The sequence below is a fragment of the Oryctolagus cuniculus genome, chromosome 4 (genome assembly GCF_964237555.1).
Source record: "Oryctolagus cuniculus chromosome 4, mOryCun1.1, whole genome shotgun sequence".
In the NCBI taxonomy this organism is placed as follows: Eukaryota; Metazoa; Chordata; class Mammalia; order Lagomorpha; family Leporidae; genus Oryctolagus; species Oryctolagus cuniculus.
This window is the reverse complement of record NC_091435.1, coordinates 80,936,797-80,961,235: the sequence shown is the minus strand read 5'-3', so window position 1 is coordinate 80,961,235 and position 24,439 is coordinate 80,936,797. Positions and strand designations below refer to the sequence as shown.

The 24,439-nt window shown below is 52.7% G+C and overlaps 1 protein-coding gene across 19 annotated transcripts in view; it reads right to left on the bottom strand.

The window, feature by feature from the left end:
- KALRN (kalirin RhoGEF kinase) overlaps nt 1-24,439 on the bottom strand; it is a 783,799-nt gene that overhangs the window by 11,512 nt on the left and 747,848 nt on the right. For all 19 annotated transcript variants that reach the window (XM_051859217.2, XM_051859218.2, XM_051859219.2 and 16 more), the window contains 7 exons: nt 15,281-15,308; nt 14,678-14,849; nt 13,072-13,193; nt 12,501-12,632; nt 10,857-11,021; nt 7,319-7,397; nt 2,239-2,439 (listed from right to left, as the gene is read on the bottom strand). In XM_051859217.2, coding sequence (XP_051715177.2) covers nt 2,239-2,439; nt 7,319-7,397; nt 10,857-11,021; nt 12,501-12,632; nt 13,072-13,193; nt 14,678-14,849; nt 15,281-15,308 — 899 coding nt within the window. The remainder of the gene's footprint in view (nt 1-2,238; nt 2,440-7,318; nt 7,398-10,856; nt 11,022-12,500; nt 12,633-13,071; nt 13,194-14,677; nt 14,850-15,280; nt 15,309-24,439) is intronic.

Here is a 24,439-nt window from a genome sequence, read left to right as displayed (position 1 = left end):
TCTGTCACTCTGCCTTTAAAATAAATAAATGATAGGCCGGTGCCGTGGCTCACTAGGCTAATCCTCCGCCTTGCGGTGCCGGCACACCAGGTTCTAGTCCCGGTCGGGGTGCCGGATTCTGTCCCGGTTGCCCCTCTTCCAGGCCAGCTCTCTGCTGTGGCCCGGGAGTGCAGTGGAGGATGGCCCAAGTCCTTGGGCCCTGCACCCCATGGGAGACCAGGAAAAGCACCTGGCTCCTGGCTCCTGCCATCGGATCAGCGCAGTGCGCCGGCCGCAGCGCGCCAGCCGCGGCGGCCATTGGAGGGTGAACCAACGGCAAAGGAAGACCTTTCTCTCTCTCTCTCTCTCTCTCTCTCTCTCACTGTCCACTCTGCCTGTCAAAACAAACAAACAAACAAAACAAAAACAAAAACAAAAACAAATAAATGAACATTTAAAAAAGGTATTTATTCATTTGGCTCTTGGCTTTGGATTGGCCCAGCTCCAGTTATTATGGCTGTTTTGGGAATAAACCAGTGATGGGAGATACCACTGTACCCCTCTGTCTCTCTCTGTAACTCTGCCTTTTAAATACATAAATAAATCTTAAAAAAAGAAGTCCACAGCAACAAACTACCAAGCATGCAGGGTTAAGTTTTATAAAAGGATTACAAAGGCCACCAGTTCTGGTTTTGTCTCCTTTTGTTTTGTTTCAACTGACTTTTTAAAAATATTTGTTTATTTTTAAAGATAGAGTTATGGGGAGAGAGGGAGGGTGAGGGAGAGGGAGAGAAGGAGGGTGAGGGAAAGGGGGAGGGGGAGGGAGAGGAGGAAGGAGAGAGGGAGGGAGGGAGAGGGAGAGAGACAATGAGATCTTCCATTTGCTGCTTCACTCCCCAAATGGCCACAATAGCCAGGGTTGGGTCAGGCCAAAGCCAGGAGCCTGAAACTCCATCTGGATCTTGCATGTGGGTGCAGGGGCCCAAGCACTTGGGCCATCCTCCACCGCTTTCCCAGGCACATTAGCAAGGAGCTGGACCAGAAGTGGAGCAGCTGGGGCTGAACTGGCACCCACATGAGATGCCATCATGACAAACAGCGGCTTAGCCCACTAAGTCACGGTGCCAGCCCCCTCCTTTTTCGTCTTTAATTTATGACAAGCTACTTCTTCAAGGACCTTCTCACACACACCTGGATGTGCCAGCCCACGAGAGCAAGAGACTAAAATGACAGTTGAAAGTGTGAATGCACACACTCCTTCCCTAATCTGGGTCTCTGTCCAGGCCTGTTGTCTGTTCAGGGTGATGGCCCCATGAGCACTACCTGATAACAATTCTGCACTCTTTCTATTACTGCTGACAAGATTCCATCTCTGCAGCCTCTGTGGGATTTCCCCAAACCGCAGGGCAGGCTTTCTGCTGTTAGTCTGGGGTAGCAGCAGGGGAGTGTGACGTTACTGTTCTATTTGATCTAATCTAGGGTTCGAGTACATGGTTGCCTGTGTCCCTAGAAAATCTACAGGGAGGGGCCAGTGCTGTGGCACAGTAGGTTAATCCTCCAACTGCAGCACCGGCATCCCATATGGGTGCCAGTTCTAGTCCCGGCTGCTCCTCTTCCAGTCCAGCTCTCTGCTATGGCCCGGGAGTGCAGTGGAGGATGGCCCAAGTGCTTGGGCCCTGCACCCACATGGGAGACCTGGAAGAAGCTCCTGGATCCTGGCTTTGGACCGGCGCAGCTCTGGCCCTTTCTGCCACCTGGGCAGTGAACTAACAGATGGAAGACCTTTCTCTCTGTCTCTCCCTCTCACTGTCTGTAACTCTGTCTTTCAAATAAATAAATAAAATCTTTAAAGAAAAAAAAGAGAAAATCTGCAGGGACTGGGATGTTCACTGTGGTAGAGTTTCTTGGGTGGAGACTGGGCTGCTGGGGCGGCGGATCGATGCACAAGCCCCTGCCTCTTATTTCAGCTCTCCCCCTGTCCATCAGCCTGCTCTCAGTAAGCTCTCCCTGGGCCCCTGCTCAGCCCAGGAGTCCGCAATAGAAAGACAATGAGAACTGGAGTGCGAGATTCAGGTTTCAGCTTCTCTGCCTCCTGGTTTTAAAGATCTTCCCCATCCTTGGTTTGCTAATCTGTGAAATGGGGTTACCATATAAGATGCGGGGCATGTTACAGGCCATGGTTTGTAAACAATAATGAGCTAAAATGCCACGGTTTTTCTTCATTGAAGGGGGCATTTCGGAGAGGACGGCGGCACTCACAGCTCCAGGATCAGGATGTAGGAGGTGGGGGACTCGTAGGTGTCGTGGAGAGTGATGTACTGGGGGTGCTGCAGGTGTTGCAACAGGGCCGCCTCGTGCGCTGCCTGCTCCTTCTTCTTCAGCTTCTTGCTCACGAACTTCACAGCAACGTCTCTGCGCGTGGCCTTGTGGACGCACTTCTTCACGATGGAGAAACGGCCTCTGGAACACAGGGGGAGAGAGCGCCTCACAGCTTGGCCGGCAGCCAGCATCGGCACGGCGGTGCCCAGGGGCTGCGCGGGGCTGGGGGCCAGCTGCTCACACAGGAACCTTTGGTTGAGGATCTCGCTTTTCTACATTTTTAATCATGGGGTCAACGTTAGTATTCAGAAAACTTATTTTTCCTGCCTAAACATTTTAGCAGTTTTGATATGCAAAAGCTAAATGATACCATTTTTAAGCCAACATATTTCTCTGTTATTTAAAACATGAACCCACAGGTTTGATTTCTTTTTTTTTATGCAGATATAAGATGTAACAACAGCAGCAACATTAAAGGAGGAGGAATTCCACTCGATTTTAAAAACATTTTTAAAGAGATCTTTTTCCATTGTACTTTAGGTTTATCACCTGTTTATTAGGGAAGATTCCTGCTGTGCACAGCAGTAAAGGAAATCTCCCCTGGGCACCCTGTGTCACCAATCTGCGACATTCGACATTCGATCAGTCTTATCTCAACCATTCCTCTTCTACTCCAAGTTCTACCCACCCGCTCCCCCCCACCCCCCCGCCCCGGGAGTATTTTAAGTGCACTGTGTCATTCCACCCATAAATACTTACCTCCATTGATCAGGGCATTTAGCAAGACACAAACACCTGCCTTTACCTCCCCACCACCTTAAATAGACAGAATGGCTCCGGGTGCGGCTGCAGCCCTGGGCGGACAGGAAGAGAGGTAGATGGAAGGGGCACTGCTTAGCACAGAAGCAGAGATGGAAGGCCACGGAGGTGACGAGGCGGTGCCGCCCGAGCCATGTCCAGGAGGTGCTACAGCCTCAAGCGGGCGTGAACAGTGTGAGGGACAGCCCCTTCCTCAACAGACAGCGACACGCCAGGCCCCTGGCCGCCCCTAGAATCAGCCCAGTGACTCCCTGATGCAGCTCTGTGCTCTCTGAGCAGGCTCGGAGCACTCCTGCTTTTCCATTACATACTCACCTGAGAGAAAGGGAGCGCCCGTCAGTGAGACCAACGCTGGACAAATATTAACGGAGCGCCTGCTGTCTCCTGGACTTCGTATTTGGCACAGTGAACAAGCAGTTGTTCAAACCGACAGTTCTGTACACACTGACATTCTGGTTTTTTAACAGTGCTACCTTGTGAGTTTGATAACTGCACATCACTCTGACAAAAACATCTGAACGCGGAGCGCAGGTTCTCCAGAATCTAGCAGTCATGTCAAGGTACTGCTGGCTAAATTTTTTTTAAACTTTTCGTGTTCATGGAAGTTATATATCTCCATGATTTAAAAAGTCAATCATCTTTATAGGTTATTTATTTAAAACATTGACATATTAGTCCCTTGCCTTTAAAAAAATATTTATTTGAAAGGCAGAGCAATATGAGAAGAGAGACAGGGAGGAGAGAGAGAGGGAGAGGGGGAGGGAATCTTCCATCGGCTGGTTCACTCCCCAAATGCCTGTAACAGCTAGACCTGGGCCAGGCCAAAGCCAGGAGCCTGGTACTAGGTCTGGGTCACACATGGCTGGCAGGGACTCAAGCACTTGAACTTTCATCTGCTGCCTCCCAGGACACATTCATAGGAAGCTGGATTATCAGTGGGGGAGCCGGGACAGGAACCAGGCACTCGGATATGGGATGTGGGTGCCCCAAGTGACGGCTGAAGCCACTGTGCCACAACACCCACCCCATAGGTTTGTTGTAAGAAACAATAGTAATTCTACCCTCCCACCTGTGCCCTTTCATCTCCCATAGGAGCAGTTAATTTAGTTTAACATATTTTAGCTGATTGCTTATGTATTTACTTCTTTGATTCTAAATAGTACTGGTCTTCAAAAAGATCATGAAAAAATGCATATTAAGAAAATATTGGAGGCCGGCGCTGTGGCTCACTAGGCTAATCCTCCGCCTTGCGGCGCCGGCACACCGGGTTCTAGTCCTGGTCGGGGTGCTGGATTCTGTCCCGGTTGCCCCTCTTCCAGGCCAGCTCTCTGCTGTGGTCAGGGAGTGCAGTGGAGGATGGCCCAAGTGCTTGGGCCCTGCACCCATGGGAGACCAGGAAAAGCACCTGGCTCCTGCCATCGGATCAGCGCGGTGCGCCGGCTGCGGCGGCCATTGGAGGGTGAACCAACGGCAAAGGAAGACCTTTCTCTCTGTCTCTCTCTCACTGTCCACTCTGCCTGTCAAAAAAAAAAATATTGGTGCATGGATTTCAAAATTTTATTGTACCAAAATGGGGAGAGTATTACGGCACAGTGGATGCAGTCCCAGCTTGGGATGCCTGCGTTGCACATTGCAGTGTCTCCTTCAAGTCTTCACTGCTCCATGCTTCTGATCCAGCTTCCTGCTAATGCACCTGGGAGGCAGCGGAAGATGCTTCAAGTACTTGGGTTTCCACCACACCCATGGAAGACCCGGATGGAGCTCCCGGCTCCTGGCTTTGGAATGTCCTACCCCTGGCTGTTGCAGGCATTTGGGGAGTGAACCAGTGAATGGAAGTGCTCTCTCTCTCTCTCTTGCTCACTCGCTCTCTTTACTCCTCTCTCTTACACTCTGCCTTTCAAATAGATAAAACTATTTTTTAACCTACTTGGTTCGGTACAGACTGAAGGTCTGTCTCCCCTCCCGTGGGAGGTAGCTCCATGCAGCTTCCCCAGCTTTTGCTGTGCTACTTAGGCCTGCCCTCACCCTCGAGGGGAAGCTGAGCAGTGGTTAAATCAGAGCTGAGGTCTCCGAGCCTTGCTAGGGTGTCTTCTACACCCGCACGACTCGGAAGCAGCCCAGGATTTGTATTTTTTGATAGACCGAACCAAGGGACCCTTTCTCTTGCTTTCTCCTCCTGGAGTTTCCCCTATGTTCTTTGGTTCCCAAGGTCCCTTTTGTGGTTGTCTGGCCAGAAAGATGGGGTCCCTCCGAGCCTCTGCTTCCTGTAGTGCCCAGCAGTTCCACGGGACTGCCCCGCGGTGAGGCAGGGAGAAGCAGCGAGGAGTCTCTGGCCCTGCCCAGCTTGCAGGCAGCCCCTTCGCATGAGATCTACGGGGTTTTCTTGGAGTTTCTGCTCGCCGTGTACCTGCACAGTTCTCTGGATGGCCTGCCCTTGAGACAACGCTGATTTGAGGGGAAACAGGAGCAAGGGAGGGAGAGAGGGGAAAAAGGGAAGAAGCAAGACAGAAAAGCTCGGGCCACTGCCCTGTCGCTCCTCAAACTCTGATTTCAGGCCGGCGCCGTGGCTCAGTAGGCTAATCCTCCACCTTGCGGCGCCGGCACACCAGGTTCTAGTCCCGGTCGGGGCGCCGGATTCTGTCCCAGTTGCCCCTCTTCCAGGCCAGCTCTCTGCTGTGGCCAGGGAGTGCAGTGGAGGATGGCCCAAGTACTTGGGCCCTGCACCCCATGGGAGACCAGGATAAGTACCTGGCTCCTGCCATCGGATCAGCGCGGTGCGCCGGCTGCGGCGGCCATTGGAGGGTGAACCAACGGCAAAGGAAGACCTTTCTCTCTGTCTCTCTCTCTCACTGTCCACTCTGCCTGTCAAAAAATAAAAACAAAACAAAAACTCTGATTTCCCGCTCCAGTCTCCCTATTACATGCTTTTCGGAATGCTCAGGTTACTGCTTCTGCACTTTGTCCAGGGATCCCAACTGTAATCAGTGGGAGGTATAAAATACCTAGAGAATTGTCATTGCCACCACCACCACCACCACCACACCACCACCACCACCACCACCACCACACCACCACCACACCACCACCACCACCACCACCACACCACCACCACCGCCACCATCACTACAGGATTTCTCTGACCTCCTTTTTCTTTTTGGCCGCACAAAGAAGACAGGACAGTAGACAAAGTTTGTTTCTGATGAGATATACTTTAGGAAAGGCAACGAAACGGTGACCTCCACCCAAAAATCAGACATCAGGAACACTTCGGCTCCCTCTGCAGCCTCTGTCACAGCGCCCCACGGGAGCTCAGTCAGCGCGGGATGAGAGGCCAGGCCCCCAGAGCCCGGGGTGAGGCCCCCTGAGCACCTGGAGCCCACTGCTGGCGCGCGGACGAGCATCTTCTCTTCCTGGCCCATCAGCTATTTTGGGGCTTGGGTAACAGATTTTTTTTTTTTCTGCTAAGAGTCTTCCTTTTTATTCTTTTTATTTTTGAGGGCATAGTAAGTGTTCCCCGATCAAAATACTGAGAGGCGACAGAGGAGGGGGGGGAGGGCAGGGGAGGGACAGAGGGAGACGGGCAGGTGTGTGTTGGGGGAAGGGGAGGCACGTGGGGTGGAGATGCCCGTGACACAATGTCCCTGACACATGGACACACGAGACCTGTACACAGCAATTAGTAAGTGTCTTTCCAAGAGCACACGAACGTTTTACGACAATTGGCTGTACACCATTTGCAAGGCAACTCCCAGCAACAAACAAGGAATCAATATCATACAAAGTTTCCTACCCATATTCAGTTCCGTTAGAAATCAATGACAAATAGAATTTTAAAAAATCTCATACATATGAAAACAGGTTTGCATTATAATTGTGTCAAAGAAAAAAAAGTCAGAGTTTAAGACACAGTACATAGCACTGAAAAATACTGAAAATACCACACATCAAAACGCGGGAAACGTAGCTGAAACTGTACTTTGAAGAACATTTTGAATCTTAAATTCTTATATTAGGAAAGAAGAAAGGCCGAGAGTCGATTAGGGAAGAAGGAAAAGGATGGTAGAAACAGACACACACATGCTAGAGTTCTCTCTCCCATAGAGAGGATGCACTTATGAAAGACAGACAGAAACAACAAGACAAGCCATTGTCGCCACGCCGTCGGGCACTCACGCGAGAGGAGGAGAAAGCTGCGCCTTACCTGCCGATTTCATTCAGCTCGGTATACGCAGCATCAAAATTTTCCTTCCAAGAAATGGTGGCACCGTCAGCAGCCGCATCTTGGGGAGAGAGAACCCACTTGTGACATTGAGGATGTCGCACACGGATGCGACAGGGCTAACAGGAGAGCGGACATAACCCCCTGAGCAGTTCCCATGAGCAAATATGCAAACTCGGTGGGAAAATGCCACCGGGCTCTGGGCGGTTACTTTAAAAAGATCACCCGAGAGGAAACCGACATGACAGCCAGACTCCCTCTGTCATCTGCTTACCCGGGGCAGAAATCTGAAATGTGGCTTGGGGATGTTTTAAAAATAGTAACTTGATAGGGAAAATGAAAAGGCTGGGAGAGAAGCTGCTGAGGCCTGGAAAAGCCAGGGAGAATCAGGGCTGTGGGGAGAGCAGCGGGAGATTACTACACACATCGGGAAAGCAGGCAAGGAAGGGCTGCTCTGCAACCCGGCCTTCCTTCCCACCCGCTGAGTTCACCCAGCCCGCAGCACAGGCCTGAGCCCATCTGGGAGCTTCACCTCGCATGGTTGTTAACTCCCGGGCAGTGCCTCACATCACACACACACACACAACACCTCACATCACACACACACACACACACACCACAGCCTCACATCACACACACACACCACAGCCTCACATCACACACATACACACACACACCCCAGCCTCACATCACACACACACACATCCCAGCCTCACATCACACACACACACATCCCAGCCTCACATCACACACACACACACACACACACACCACAGCCTCACATCACACACACACACACACACCACAGCCTCACATCACACACACACACATCCCAGCCTCACATCACACACACACACACACCCCAGCCTCACATCACACACACACACACCACAGCCTCACATCACACACACACACACACACACACACCACAGCCTCACATCACACACACACACACACACCACAGCCTCACATCACACACATACACACACACACCAGCCTCACATCACACACACACATCCCAGCCTCACATCACACACACACACACACCCCAGCCTCACATCACACACACACACCCCAGCCTCACATTACACACACACACCCCAGCCTCACATCACACACACACATCCCAGCCTCACATCACACACACACACACACACCCCCCAGCCTCACATCACACACATACACACACACCACAGCCTCACATCACACACACACATCCCAGCCTCACATCACACACACACACACACACCCCCCAGCCTCACATCACACACACATACACACACACCCCAGCCTCACATCACACACACACACACACCCCAGCCTCACATTACACACACACACCCCAGCCTCACATCACACACACACACCCCAGCCTCACATCACACACACACACACACACACCCCAGCCTCACATCACACACATACACACACACCACAGCCTCACATCACACACACACATCCCAGCCTCACATCACACACACACACACACACCCCCCAGCCTCACATCACACACACATACACACACACCCCAGCCTCACATCACACACACACACACACCACAGCCTCACATCACACACACACACACACCCCAGCCTCACATCATACACACACACACCACAGCCTCACATAACACACACACACACACCACCCTCACATCACACACACACACACACACCCCAGCCTCACATCACACACATACACACACACACCCCAGCCTCACATCACACACACACACCCCAGCCTCACATCACACACACACACATCCCAGCCTCACATTACACACACACACACCCCAGCCTCACATTACACACACACATCCCAGCCTCACATTACACACACACACCCCAGCCTCACATCACACACACACATCCCAGCCTCACATCACATACACACACCCCAGCCCCACATCACACACACACACACACACACACACACATCCAGCCTCACATCACACACACACACCCCAGCCTCACATCACACACACACACACCCCAGCCCCACATCACACACACACACACACACCCCAGCCTCACATCACACACACACACACCAGCACACACTTGTGCTGTCAGCTGGGGACTCAGACTCGCAGTGGTCATCCCAGGGCCAGTCTGGGTTTGTGGCTGGGATTCCGTGAGGCCCCAGCCGGTCACATCAGGCTTCCTCGGGGCAGGGCGCGCCCTGGCTGACGCTGTCCATGGCTTTTCCATGGTGAATTCTGAGCAGGCAGTGACCCAGGGCCAAGGTTTCCCAGTTAATCACAGGCCCCTGGGAACACAAGGTCACTGGGAAAAGCTGGTGGTAGGGGCGGAGGAGGCGGGGGCTGGGGCGCATTTCCTGATTCAGTTGGGGGCGTAGCCTGAGCCAGGGGCTCTGCTTGGACCCAAAGGCCTGTGCACAGGCCCCGCCCCTACACTCAGGCCACGCCCTGGCACAGCCTGGAAGTGTCAGTATTTGGAGAGTTCTGTGGCGTAATGGGTAAAACCACTGTCTGCAGCGCCAGCATCTCATATGGGCGCCTGTTCGAGTCCCGGCTGCTCCGCTTCCGATCCAGCTCCTGCTAATGTGCCTGGAAAAGCAGCAGCCCCGCACCCAAACCTGGAGGAAGCTCCAGGCTCCTGGCTTTGGAATGACTCAGCTCCACTACTGGGGCCATTTGGGGAGTGAACCAAATGAGAAAAGGAATTCTGGGAGAAGAGCCAGGGAAACTATCAAATGTGCACTGTGGAGTGAAATCCTTCAACCTGTTGGCTCTCCTCTCGCCCTTTAGCTGGGGAGAGGAGCTGTCCCTGTGCTGTGAGGTGCCTTTGTGCCTGGCGGGGGGACCAGGGGGAAGTGACGCAGTATAACTAGGTAGCTAGTTTAGGTCTGCGGAGCTGGAGGTCTCTTTCTATCCTCCCACTTGTCAATCATAACGCCCCCTTTCCCAGGATGCACCTGCTTCATTGAGGGGGAGGGGGACAGTGGAGGAGCCCAAAGGACAGGCCGACAACTGAGGGGCAGCTCTCTGTCTTTCTTGCCCACAGCTGGAGGTGCTGTATGGGCGCCCTTTCTCTCTGTCCTCCCCCGCCCTCCTCCCTTCAGGCAGTCCCCCGGCCCACTGCCCGCTCGTGCCGGGCATTTCTCCCGGTGGGCAGCCCATGCCCACGCGTGTATGTGTGCTCACTTTCTCACCTTTGGAATCCATTTTGCTATCACTTTGTGCACCTTGTACGTGTCTGCCCTTCGAATGCTTTCCCTGTGCAAGGCAAGAGCCTGCAGTGGGATTCACAGAAGAGGGGCAGACAGCACCCGTGTGGTACGTGACTCCTGCTGGTCTCTCTGTGCCTGGAGTCCCACCTGGGCTCCCGGGGAGGTCACAGGCCCAGGGTTAGGCCCGAGAGGCAGACGCAGTGTTTGCCCCAAGAGGCTGGAGCCACACGCTGGAGGGAAACACCGTTTGGTGGCCTTCCAAGTGCTGCCTGCAGCAGCACCCATGCCCGCCAGCAGCTGGGGCCCTGCTCCGCCGCCTGGGACTCACCGTATTCTGGAAGCCGCACGAACTCCGAGGGCTCGCTGGGGAGGCTGATTCCCCAGGGGTTACTGGCGCTGACTCGGAACTGGTAAGGACAGCCAGGACTAAGGTCTTCGATGACGAGGTACGTGTCCAGCGTCGAAGCGACCGACTGCTGCCAGACCTGGGACCCTGGTGTGCAGTGGCAGAGGAGAGGCAGAAAAGACAGAGCCAAGCAGCATTGTTTCAAAGGCCTTCAGCACACAAAGCAAGGAACAGCGAGTGACACATCCCATTCAAGGGCCAGCTGCGGCCGCGGGGCGGGCTCTGGAAGGAAGCCGGTGGGACCAAGGCGGCCGGCTGGGGTTCAAGTTCCCAAGCCGACTGCACCAGTCAGGGGGCTGCGAAGGCACTGGCCTTGGAGCCTTGGATGCTGTCTACTTTCAGAGACACCGTGGGACAGTGAAAAGCCTTGCTCCTCTAGAATGTATAGGGGACATGCTACATGCTTATAAGGCCAGAGGAAAATATTATACATTAACAACAGATTAAGAGAAAGTATGCACTGGGAATGGAAACAGAGGAAAACCGACAGGCACTGAGTCCTGTGCACATGTCAAGTATGTGCTCACTTAAATCCACAGCCATCTGATGGGTGGGAAGCAGTCCTCCCACGTCGCAGCTGAACACAGTGAGCCTCAGAAATGCTACGCAGTTTGCCCAGGAGAGTGGAATTCACAGGGTGAGCGAGTTCCGATAATCGGAGTAAAATATATGGTGCTGCTCTCAAGTTGATTGTGCACTGCCTACTGCGGTGCAGAGATGTCTTGGTAACAGTTCAGCTGTCTGGCAGCTCCTGGCTCTGCCTGATACCTGGACGCAGGCGCAGGGGTTCTGACTGCTGAAGGAGACGGGCACTGTTAGCGTGCGACGGAGCAGATTCAGGCAGGTGTACAGCTGCACTACTTACAGTCCTGCACCCATGCGTGTGTATGTGCTCACTGTGTTCCCTCTAGGGGCGGTAGGGCAGGGGACTCGGGTCCTCCTACCCCCTACTACCCTGGAAGACAGCTCTCATTAGAAACCGGAGAGCTGGGCTCCGGTGCTAGCTGTGCCTCTCACTGACCATGACCTTGCGTGCCTTGACTTTCTTTTTTTTTTTTTTTTTTTTTTTGACAGGCAGAGTGGACAGTGAGAGAGAGAGACAGAGAGAAAGGTCTTCCTTTGCCGTTGGTTCACCCTCCAATGGCCGCCAGAGAGCTGGCCTGGAAGAGGAGCAACCGGGACAGAATCCGGCGCCCCGACCGGCACTAGAACGCGGTGTGCCGGCGCTGCAAGGCAGAGGATTAGCCTAGTGAGCCACGGCGCCAGCCACGTGCCTTGACTTCCATTCGGCCTCAGTCTCCTCCTCTGTGAAACGGGTCTGATCCTTCCTATGGGGCACTTTGAGACCCACCCTGGGTCATCAGCGTGCCATAGAGGTTAACATGGTCCTAGCAAAAGCAGCTGCTCCATGTCTGGGATGAGATGGTGGCGGCTGTCGGACACCAACGCATCTGGGGGACCCACGAAGGAAGAGCACCCCGCAGACGAGGAAGCTGCAGGTACAGAGCCCTGAAAGACCTCCTTAAGAGGGAGACAGAGAGAGTAGAGCAGGAGGAGGGAGCGCACCTTCCTCTCTGTACTCCACGGTGTAACCGGAAATAGTGCAGTTTCCCGTGCTGGACGGAGGCAGCCAGCGGAGGATCACCGAGGTGCAGCTCCTCTCCTGGGCAATGGGCCGATTGGGGGCTGCGGGGACACCTGTGGAGACAGGACCAGGGCTACTTCTGCACATCTGGGCCTCTGACACCAAGCTAGAGCTACCACCCAGGCAATGAGCCTGAAGCCCCAGCGGTCTTCCTGGGAACCTTCTCCGCCAGGCCCCCCAGGCAACACAGTGTGATCAGGGGGTGGTGGTGGGGGGATCACGGTAGGCACGCCAACACTATGGTGCTCATGGCATCTTTGATCTCCGTGACATCCTGCTGGTGGTCACGGGTGGGGGAGGAAGGATAGTTACTGTTCAGAGGTACAACCAAAGTGTCAGTTTGGGAAAATAAGGGAATTCTGTGGCTGGATGGTGGTGATGGCAGCAGAAACAGTGAATGGACTTAATGCCGCTGGCGTGCGTGCTTCAGTGTGATCGTGACAGTAAATTTTATACTGGATGTGGATGGTCCCGCTAACAAAGCGACCATACCTTGCACCTTAACTGTGGCCGACGTGGACGCGGTCCCGTGGTCGTTGGTGGCTATGCAGGTATAAATCCCGCTGTCCTGGGGCATGAGGTTGCAGATCTTCAGGGTGATCTCCCCAGAATCACTAGGGGCACGGAAAGGAGGCCTTACAGCGTCCAGGCCTGAGACAGCCCACTGGTGGGCAAGATCTAGGGCGCACACAGGGCATGCTGGGCTCAGAGCTGTCAGGCCCGGGGTCTAGCTACCGCCCCTTATCTACCTACACACCTGGCCTCTCAATACCCCAGCTCCCTATGTGGGGAAAACACGTCTGCCCGTGCCCAGCCCTCAAGTTTACATATACGTGAGAGAGAAAATAAGGAATACAATGAGGTCAGAATTAGAACACGGTTTGAAATCCATGAAGATCTATATAAATACTGGTTGGCAATAGTATTAGTATAAGGACCAGCAACTTTGTCCCAAAATAGCCTCAGCTTCACAGATCAATAATCAATGCTGCAAAAACAGGGAGAGTAAAGAGCAAAAATGTTCAAGTGTTTAAAATTCTACGTATGGGACCTCCAAAAATAGCTAAAGAAATTCAGAAAGGTACAACCCTCCACCTAAATGCTAACTTCCCCACTCATCGCAGTGAGGGGAAGAACTGCTCTGAAGGGGTTTAATGCAGAAGCCCTGTTTGGCTGTGACGTGTTCTGGGGTCTCCATGATGCTCACCAAGCTCTGTCTCCCACACTAAGCTCCTTGGCCCACTGATTCTATAACCCGGCCGGGAACGCCGCGGAAGGATGGACTTTCCCGTTTCACGTGCACACCATTTAGGGCATGGAAGCTCCTTGATTCTGGGGGTTCCTTGGCCAGGTGTGTGAGCGGTGACAGCTTGCTGCTGCTGGCCCGCCGTAGTACACGTTAACGGAATGACTGGGAGGGGTCCACCAAGTCCTGTTCAACAGCCTCTCTGCATGGAAGCATGCTTGCAAGCTTGGTTTCCTACGGCACGTTTTGGAATGAGCCGTTTCTCCCCCCTCTACGGAAATTGCTCTTAGTAAGGAATTAAACCTGTCACCATTTCACAGCAGCCTGAAGGGCACGAAGCTACCAGGGTGCTCAGATGTGAGGACCACATTCCTACACAGAGCTGGAGCCTCCACCGCTCCTCCTGACTTGGAGATCCCTGGCAGCTTGGGGAAGGTCATCTGACGGCGTGACTGTGAGGCAGGGCTGCCGCAAAGGCTCTTCACACGTGTGACTCACGCTTGACCTTTGTATGCTTAATGGGGGTCCAGACACAGACTTTGCAAACTGCCGTGTTGGTCTGCATGGAGCGGAGCGGCGTGTGCCCGTGCGCTGGCGCCGCCCTGCTGGCACGCTGCAGGGGGAGTGGCTGAGGCTGCGTGTAGAGGTGGCGTCACTGAGGGCTCTGTCATCGTGGGGATGAGCCACCCTGGGCTTTGGACTCAATCTCTCTCCTAATCTAGGCCAAGAGTTGGCTCTAGGACAGGCTCCCAGGTAGATTCTAGAACAGGCTCCCAGGAGATTGGTCAGCTACCCAGACGTGGCTTCTTGGCTACGGAGCGGGAGGTGCAGACGTCGGGGCCACCGGCTTACCAGGAGGAGATGGTGTAGGCGGCCGTGCTGCTGTCCGTGTCGAGGATGTTCTGGTCGGGCCCCTTCCAGGTGACGGTGGGCTTCGGCCGCCCGCACACTTTGCACTGCAGTAGCACTGTGTCCCCAAGCAAGCAGGTCACGTCCACTAAGGGCACAAGGAATTCTGGGGCCACTGCAATCAAATCAACACACAAGCACATCACTCAGGACAAACTCAGGACAACACGGCCGTGTTTCCACGCGACACTCTCATTCCCCACCCGTGTTGTGTGCCCATTCAATGTCCTTCCACCTGACACGGCTGAGTCGTCTGCGCCCCTTCACAAAGTATTTTAAAATAATAAATGTTCATAGGAAATACTGAGAAGCAAAAAGAAGAAAAACCTCCCTGATGTAACAATCCAGACACCATCAGAGAACGTTCTGGCGCATCCTTTGGGCTTTCTAAAAGCACACTTCCTACCGCCTTGAGTCGCACCATCTTCACTGCAGGCGGTAGGCTTTTGCACCTAATAGCTAACCACAAAGACCTCTCCTCGCCCACAGGCACAGAACTGCACCGCCATTCTTTCGCGGCTCTTACTCATATCTACCGTAACTCACCTTCTTGGATGAAATTTGGATTTAAGATCTGAAAGACACAAAGAAACAGAAAGTTGCTTGAATCCTAAGCTACCAAGAGAGAGCCAGAGACTTGTTCCCTACTGAGTGAGGAGAGCTCGCTGAGGTGGGCGGGGCCGCTGAGGTGGGCGGGGCCTGGCGTGCAGGCTCTCCCTGGGTTCCGCTGCAGGCTCCTCCACCAAGGAGCACCTGCACCAGTGGCTCACAGCGCCAGGTGGGGCTGGTGCTCCTCGGCTTGGCGGCTGGCCTTCCTGCCCGCCCTCGCCTCAGCTGCCCCTCTTCCCTTCACACGCACGACACCCCCCCACCCCCGCCCGGCACTCAGCAACGCATGGCACTCATTCTTCCCAGGATCGGAATCTTCAGACTCGGAGGACCAAATGCCTGTCAAAGTGGAAGGCTCACTGCAATGCACCAAGCCGGGGGGCTCCGTCCAGATGTCCTCCCTCTCCCTCTCCCCCTCCCCCTATTCCCAGGCAGACAGAACTTGTCTTCCAGCAGCTACACACAGGGCTTCTCTGGCTGAAGGGGAGCAGGAGAAGGCCTGTGTGTCCACCCTGCCTACAGCACGGTTCTGTCGCCCAGGCCTCCACAGGGCACCTTGAGACCCACTCGGCCAACCGTTCCGACCTTTCTGCTGAAGAGGTGACAGAGCAGAGACCAAGGTCGATGGACTGACTCGTCCTGGTCGCACAGCTGATCCAGGGAGAGGCCCGGATCTTTCACACCAGGGACAGCACTCCTGGCGACCAGCTGTTCTTGAGAATGGTCCTTTGATCCACTCCCTACCCCATTTCCTCTAATCCTGCAAGTTCAAGTCCAGGTCATAGATCCTGACATGGTGATAAAAGCTTGGGCTTCGGCGTCAGAGAGGCTGGGGTCACCTGCTTTGTTTAGGGTCATCATAGCTCAGTTACTCAGCACGGATTGGCACCCATCTCCTCCACTATGGGATGGAATAAACAAAACCTACTGCTGTGTGCCCGCAAATAATAAACAAAATCATGTCAAGTGTGAAGCATGAGGCTTGCCACGTGCTCAACCTGTATTTAACTAACCCTGATGTCATGTTAATCTGCTCAGGAGCCCATTATTAAAGATGCTTATCTCTAATAGTTTGCCTGGGAACATTCTTCTTTCCTTCATAAGAAAACTTGTGTGCCCTGCAAAGCAGCCTGGTCAGCGCCATCATGCCTGCCTTCCCGTGTTTCCTCGCATCTCATGTGAACACGCACGGTTTCTGTGAGGCCTCTCCATGCCAGGGCTCAGGCGAGCCTTTGGAATGGAGGTGTTGTCTCCTGCTTTGGGCTCCCCTTCACAAGCTCACGTATTCCACCACCCAGGTCCTTCTTGGAGCAGGCTGCCATGCCAAGTCCTAGGGGTGACCGTCCCGACTCTGGCCACTGCAGTGCCCTCTGCTAGCCTCAAAAAGCCACCGACACCGCTGCCCAGCCCTCCTTTAAATCAGTGGCTTTAAACCCCTGGTCCGAGCAGCTCTGAAAGCGCAAGAGATCAATGCCGGGCCTCGTGCTGGGAGATTCTGCTTCCCCTGGCGGGAAGTGGGGCCCTAGGCGTCGGGACTTTGAGAGCGCGGCAGGTGAATCCACACGCAGCCCTTAGGAGTGTTGCCGGAAGCTGCGCTCTGTCCGAGGGAACTGCCCTTGGATAAACCGGCTTCCGGCCCTGAGGCTCTCCTGGGGTGGTGGTGGGGGATGGGATCACATGGTGGTGTTTGGTGAGAGCTGCTGCTTTCCCCACACCCAAGAGATCCCTCTGTGTGAGGAGATCCTGGCGCACAGCAGAGCGAGGGATGCAAAGGGCTGCTCTAGTTGAGCAGCTAGCAGTAAACGCGGTCAGGGCACCGTGTCACCTGCAGGGGGCGCTAGAGAGGCCCTGCCTTTATCTGGCTTAGGCGGCTTGGGAGAACCAGAGCTGGCCAATTCCTAAAGAAAAGGAGTCTGAGAATAATTTTGGGGTGGGCGTTGTGGCACAGCTGCCACTTGGGACACCCGCATCCGGTTTTGGAGTGCCTGCAATCGAGCCGTCTCTTCTGATCCAGCTTCCTGCCCGTGTGTCTGGCAGGCAGCAGACGACGGCCTGAGGACCTGAGTTCCTCTCACCCGCAAGGGAGATCTGGATGGAGCTCCTGGCTCCTGGCTCTGCCTTGGCTGTTCTGGGCGTTTGGGGAGTGAACCAGCAGATGGAAGATTTCTCTTTGCTTCTCCCTGTCACTTTGCCTTTCAAATAAATAAGTGAATCATTTTTTTAAAAAAAGAGAATATGTTTTAAATGGTCATAGTGGCTACCCCAGGGTAGTGGGATTAAGAATAGCTTTCCCAGAAGTGGCCATCAAAGAAGGAGGTACTTTTCTCTGAAGGGAGGAGAGAACTTCCACTTTGCTTATGGCCCTGTCTAAATACCAACGGGGTTTGTGGACTCAAAAGGCTTCCATAGCCTTGGCAGCTCAAGTCAAGAGCATCAGGTGGTCGCTGACATCAAAAATAAGAGTGTTAATTGTTAAGTAAACAATAGGAGTCACTGTGCACTTACTCCCCATGTGGTACCTCTGTCCTTAATGAGTTGTACTATGAGAAATAACTGTAAAACTTGCTATCTGTACTTTATACCTGGTGTGTGTGTGTGTGTGTGTGTGTGTGTGTGTACAAACTGTTGAAATCTTTACTTAGTATAGAGTTGGTCTTCTGTATATAATGTTAATTAAAAACGAATCTTAATGAAGACTGGGATGGGAGAAGGAGTAGGAGGTGGGATGGGAGTGGGGGTGGGAGGGTGGGCATGGGGGAAGAACCTCTATATTCCTAAAAGCTGCACCTATGAAATTTGTATTCATTAAATAAAAGCCCTCTAATTTTTTTTTTTAAATAGCTCTTGCCCCAATTCAAAAAACATTGACTAAGTTCCTCTTCTGCTCTATGACTGTGCATGGTTTTGTGGATACAGGAATACTGATAGCCCTGCCCTTAGGGTTTGCAGAAAGTTATCTGAGGTTTGGGTGGGGTGACTTTTTCCTGTTTTCTCTTACCTGGGCTTTCCAAATATCCTGCAATAGGCATGTTTCACTTTTACAGTAATTTGCATTTTAAAGAAAAAAGACTGAGTGAGCCCTATTGGATGGCAAATTCTTCAAGGACAGAAACCTCAGGGCCCTACACCAGGGTCACGGGTGTGACGGGCATTTAATACATGTTGATGAAGTGTATTTGACCTTTGACCTCATCCCAGTTCTCCCAAGAATTTAGGACTGGTTCACAGACAGAATCTCAAAATAGGACCGAAAGATCTATACAATCATCTGTGCAGGAAGGTATAGGAAAAGTAGTACGTGACTAGAGCCTGCCTGGGACACAGACGGGCTGCATGCATGCCGGGAAATGATCGAAGATCATAGCATCTGCGGCCTCTGAGAGAGGGCCTGACAGCCCGCTGTGCAGCACGGCAGACTCCGGGAGCTGACAGCTGACAGCACGCAGCCAGCCCCTCTCCCTTTAATGAAGATTTATTTTATTTATTTGAAAGGCAGAGTTACAGAGAGATAGGGAGAGAGAGATCTTCTGTCTTCTTGTTCACTACCCAAATGGCTTCAACGGCCAGGACTTGGGGGGCTAGGCCCAAGCCAGGAGCCAGGAGCTTCTTCCAGGTCTCCCACGCAGGTGCAGGGGCCCAAGGACTTGGGCCATCTTCCACTGCTTTCCCAGGACACAGCAGAGAGCTGGATCGGAAGCGGAGCAGCCAGGACTCGAACTGGCGCCCACATGGGATGCTGGCACTGCAGGCGCCTCTTTAATCCATTCGGCCACAATGCCGGCTCCCAGGCCATTCTCTTACCTAGGCCAATATTCTTAAGCAACATGGGACTCAGTTGCTCTGGGAGTGGGGGTACTAGTGCCCACATGGAATGGCTGTTTGATGCAAGGATTCAGTTTCCTTGATGACTGTTTCTTGAGCTGACACTTGGGTGGTCGCATCTGGGCAGGGAGCAAGGCCGACACACTTACACCCTCAGTGGGCCAGTGGTCTGCCAACGAAGACAGAATTCAGTGCTGCTTGCATTTGATTCAATGCCTGATGTTCACAAGCTGCCTGCACCCTCCTCTACCCGACCTCTGCCCATACTCATACAGAAGGGCTCCGAGGGGCTGGCATGTGCCCCTGCAGTAAAGATGCCCATATCCTACACTGGGGTATTTGGGTTCAGTTCCCACTGTGGCTCTTGACTCTGCTTCCTGCTGGTGTGAGCCCAGGGGGAAAGCAGTGATGGCCCAAGTACTTGGATTTCTGGCTCCGAGGCCCAGGCCAGCCCATCGTTGTGGACATTTGTAAAGTGACCCAGTGGATGTGAGTGTGCGCGCTCTCTCTCTCTCTCAAATAATTTTGAAAAAGGACTCTAGAGTAGAACAATTTGATAATGCTGCCGACTTGGTTCAATGACCTTGTCTCCCATCAGGAGAGGCATCCACAGCAGCAAGAGATTGCGTCTTTTTTTTTTTTTTTAAGATTTATTTATTTATTTGAAAGTCAGAGTTACACAGAGAGAGGAGAGGCAGAGAGAGAGAAGTCTTCCATCCGGTGGTTCACTCCCCAGTTGGCTGCAATGGCCGGAGCTGTGCCAATCTGAAGCCAGGAGCCAGGAGCTTCTTCCAGGTCTCCCACATGGGTACAGGGACCCAAGGACTTGGGCCATCTTCCACTGCTTTCCCAGGCCATAGCAGAGAGCTGGATCGGAAGAGGAGCAGCCAGGACTAGAACCGGCGCCCATATGGGCTGCTGGCGCTTCCGGCCAGGGTGTTAACCCGCTGTGCCACAGCGCTGGCCCCAAGAGATTGCAACTTACAGCGGACATGAACGGCAAGCCAAGAGACCAGAAGCAGGTTCACACACCGTAAAAGCTCAGGTAGGGCGTCAGAAACCTGCACTATGGCAGTACTTTTACAAGAAAACATCTCAAACTGCCAGTTCGAGAATTTCTTGCCTTCCTCCTCTTTCTCATCACAGACACCAATTATGCTACCACTGAATACATGTGCTGTCCAGAAAGCAAGTATTCCTAATTTGGATGTGGACATAAAGAGGGACATTGGAGAGAAAGGATGCCAGCAGAGCTCGATTGCAGGTTCTCCACTGGAAGGGTCTGGTGGAGGCCATCGGCTTCATTCCTCACCACTGGGCTAGCCCAGGTGCTGTTCACAATGGCAATGCCATCACTGAATAGTGCAGCATCACCTGGCAGTCATAAAGCACCCACAAACTCCCCATTTGCCCTCCAAACCTGGAGGAAGGGCAGAGCAGGTGTTCTGCACCCCTGTTTCACCCTGGAGACAGAGGAGTGAAGTGTGGGATCACAGAGGGTGGCAGAGAGTGGCACCGGAGCTTTTGCAGCCAACACTCTTCCCATCATTGCCTTCAGTGCAGTGGGAGCCTCTTGGGGAAAGCTCTGTGGGGATTTGTCATTGACCCCGGAGGCCTGCTCAGCTTTGCCTCCTGCCTCCCTCTCCATTCCATGGCTACCTAGCCTTCCCCTTTAAGCTCCTTCAACAAGGACCAAGAGCCTGTGCAGGACTCAGGCTAACTTTGACTGCAGGTCATGCCCATCGAAGGTTTCTCCCTTACCTCTCCTCTTCCTACTTAGAAGCAAATCAGCGTGTGGACTGGAGGAGGGTCGTGGCACCCTTTTCACTGGGTTCTCATTACCTATGTAGCCATCTAGGGCTTCCCAGGGACAGCCTGCAAGGCTCCTGGGTTCATGAAGATCTTGCTGTCTTGTTCACTATCATTGCCTCCAGGCCCAGCACAATAGCTGGCACACAAGTGCTCCGTTGAGAGTTGTCAAACCAATGAAACAGTAAGGTGCTGGGCTCCTGAGTTTGGAAGGAGAGCTGAAAAACGGTTTGCTGTGAACTTGGAGTGCTTCCCATGGACATGTGATTTATGAAGAAGAAGCTGCAGCACCCCCACTGGTTCAGTCAACGAACTCTTCTAGAGGCAGCACCTGCACGGCTCTGTGAACACCTTCCATCTCCCATCTCATGATCTCACCTGTACTTTACTTGCCCGACCAGATCTGCATACCCTCTGAAGAAGCAACCTCTTCACGTTTTATGCACCATCACGATGGTGTTGAATACGGCATCTTGCACAGGAGATCAAATATTTGTTGTAGCAGATGAACTGAGGTCGCTAGAAATAAGGTGTCTGGACCAGCGGGTCTAGTGATCATTGTTCGGGAGTGCAGGGACTTGAGGTGTCCACCCGAGACCTGAGCTTCACGGGTTTCTTGAAATCAAATGTGTTCCTGTTTTAGAAACGTCTTGGGGGTCCATGTACAGTGGCAGATGGGAAGGAGCAGAGAACTGGAATCTGAACTAGCAGTGGAAGGGGAGGGCACATGACGCTGTCCATGTACAATGCACACGTGCTGTCCCTGGGGGCCAGCACAAGAGCAGGCAGGCAGCGTCCAGGAGGAAGGAGGCTGGCGCACGGCGGGAAAGCGCCCTGGGGAGCTGGCTGGGCCTGGACAGCAGGGGGCGGCAGCTGGCAGTGCTTGCTCCACGCAACCCAGCTTCGTTCTCCGGGAGCGAAACCCCACCGTTCTCTTGATTTTGGAGCAGTGAGGTAAGAGGAGAGACTCAGAGGTAAAGCGCCCAGCGCTGAGGAGCCCAGCCCGAGCTTGAGGGATGCTGTGCTTCTTGCCCAGACTGTGAGAGTGAGGGTGACGCTGTCTAGAAAAGCCCTTGTCAGCTGACTCCCAGAGAATCCCCTGACCCATTCTTTCCAAATCCCTCATCACCATCACAAAGCACAGCTCCAAACGACGCAGTGAGAGTCCTGAGGAGGTGAAAGTGGCCGGAGAGAAACTCACAGCCAAAGGGGCTACGCTCTCCTCTCCTCTCCTCTCCTCTCTCACCCCCTGTGCTTGTGCCCTGGGCACCAGAGGAAGGGAGAAAATTAGGTAATGAGTCGTGGAGATACAACCAGATACCAGAAAAAGAATTTCTAGAAATTTAGGTATCATTTCTGGTTTGGAGACTTAACTGTTCATATTTTTAATCTATCCAAATCAGACACAATCTTCTTAATTTTTCGCAAACATTCCTATCTCTGTTCATTTCTAAGTGAATGGAAAACAAGCTGCAATTTAAAAATTGTAATTTCAACACGATTCCAAATAGCAACTGAATTGTCTTCAAAGTATTTCCTTATCTTCAAGTATTTCCATTATCATTCAGTTCTTTTTTTCAACTTTCGTTCTGCACCCAATTGTAATAGAAATGCTTAAAATTCATAAATGTATGATATTTTAAAAAGTCTTTTAATTGTATAATTAACTGTAGTTGGTGAGTTTGGTCTATATGATATCGATTCCTTGGCTTTGGTTGAGGTTTGCTCTGTGATCAATTATTACGGTCAACTGGACAAAGTTCCGTGTATTTCTGAGAGAAGTCTATAATCACGAATTGCTGAGTCAGGTCTCTATACATGTCTACACGTCAAGCACAGTAATTGTTTTATGGGTATTTCTAGTCCGAATTCCACTCCTTTACCCCTTGGTATCTTGGTTAGATCACGTTTAGTGTGTCCCCAGAAAGAAAAGGGCAAAAACATGACTTTTAACAAAAAATGAAAAAAAAAAAATGTGAACACCAAAAAGGGAGTTCATCGCTGGTGGGTCCCGGTGTCCAGGTGGTCTCGGCAGCCAATCAGGACCCAGGATGCTGCAGTGGGGGTGCTGCCGCTTCTTCTTCATAAATCACACGTCCAGCTTGACAGCCAGCATCTTGACTCTGGAGTCTTTGTGCATGAGTGCACTGGGGTCTCACCGCTTCGTGATTAGGCCAATTATTCTCCAGCCCTCAAAACGTCTTTCAATGGGTGAAACAATGTTGAGTCTCTGGAGCCAGAACAGGTTGACAAGGGAGAGGTTGACCTTGGCTCCTTGGGAGCCCCCAGGTGGGAGTGCCCGTCGCCTGATGCCCCTTCCCGGCCTCCCACTCCACGCTCAGCCTCCCCCCTGCTCTTCCCTGACCTTCCCTGGCTCTCATTCTTCTCCCTGCCCGCCCCGTAGACATTTCCAGCTTCCCACCATTGTTTACAGAGATGCCAGCTACCTTCCTCCAACAGAGAACAAATTACACCAACTCGGCCTAAAAACCTCTTGCTGTTCTTTGGATCAAGTCCTGCTGCCTAACCAGTCTGTGTAGGCCCCTGAAGTCTGGTCTCAACTCGTCTGCCAGGCTTTATCTCCCACGATGTTTCCCCCAGGTACCCGGGCTATGAACCTTCTCAACATGTGCCAGGATCCTTCCTTCTTCAGGGCCTTTGTTCACGCTCTTTCCTCACCTATTGCCCTTCCCTAAGACGGCCTGTGTCCCCTTAGTCCCTACAACCCATACAACTGCTGGTGTGCGACTCAGTGCCCAGGCTCATAGGCTTCCTGGGAATATACAACTTGGAGGTAACTAGGTAGCCCCCCTGTGCTCCAATCTTCTTATCTATACAGTGGGAATAGTGCTAACAGTGCCCTCATCGTGATGATGTTGGGAGGAGAGCACTCAGCACAGAGCCAGTTACACAGGGAAGACTGCCAAACAGTAGCTTCTATTACTGTAAGCCTAGCACAGAGTGAGCATGTAAATATCTACTGGATGAATGAATGAATGATCAGTTCCTCCCCCTGACTCGGCCAGAGCAAGTTTTGCAGTTTGCTATGCAATAGAGACACTTAGTCAAGCCTGCTTCCCTCTACTGTACGATTAAGCTTAGAACCCAGTCTTACATAATGTGTTGGCCGGCCACGGTACTCACTGCAATGCCCTGTGTTAACCAAGTTGTGTTAAATTGGAGTGAGTAGGAACTTGCAGTGGGTGAGCCTTCAGGTGAACCTTGACAGCATGGAAGGTGGGAGGCAGTGGCCTTTGCTCTTAAAGCAACTTCTCCTGGGCAATGACGCCTTATAATGTCACTAGTGTAAATGGGCTTGGGCTCCACACTAGGGTGAGGGTGACACAGGACGTGCACAGCCGAGGGTGTGCTGGATGACTGTTGCCCTGAGAAAACAGGTTAGATATTTCCAGCCTGTGCAACTGGACTTTCTTTGTTGGCTGCTCTGGCTGGGCTCCTGAGTCA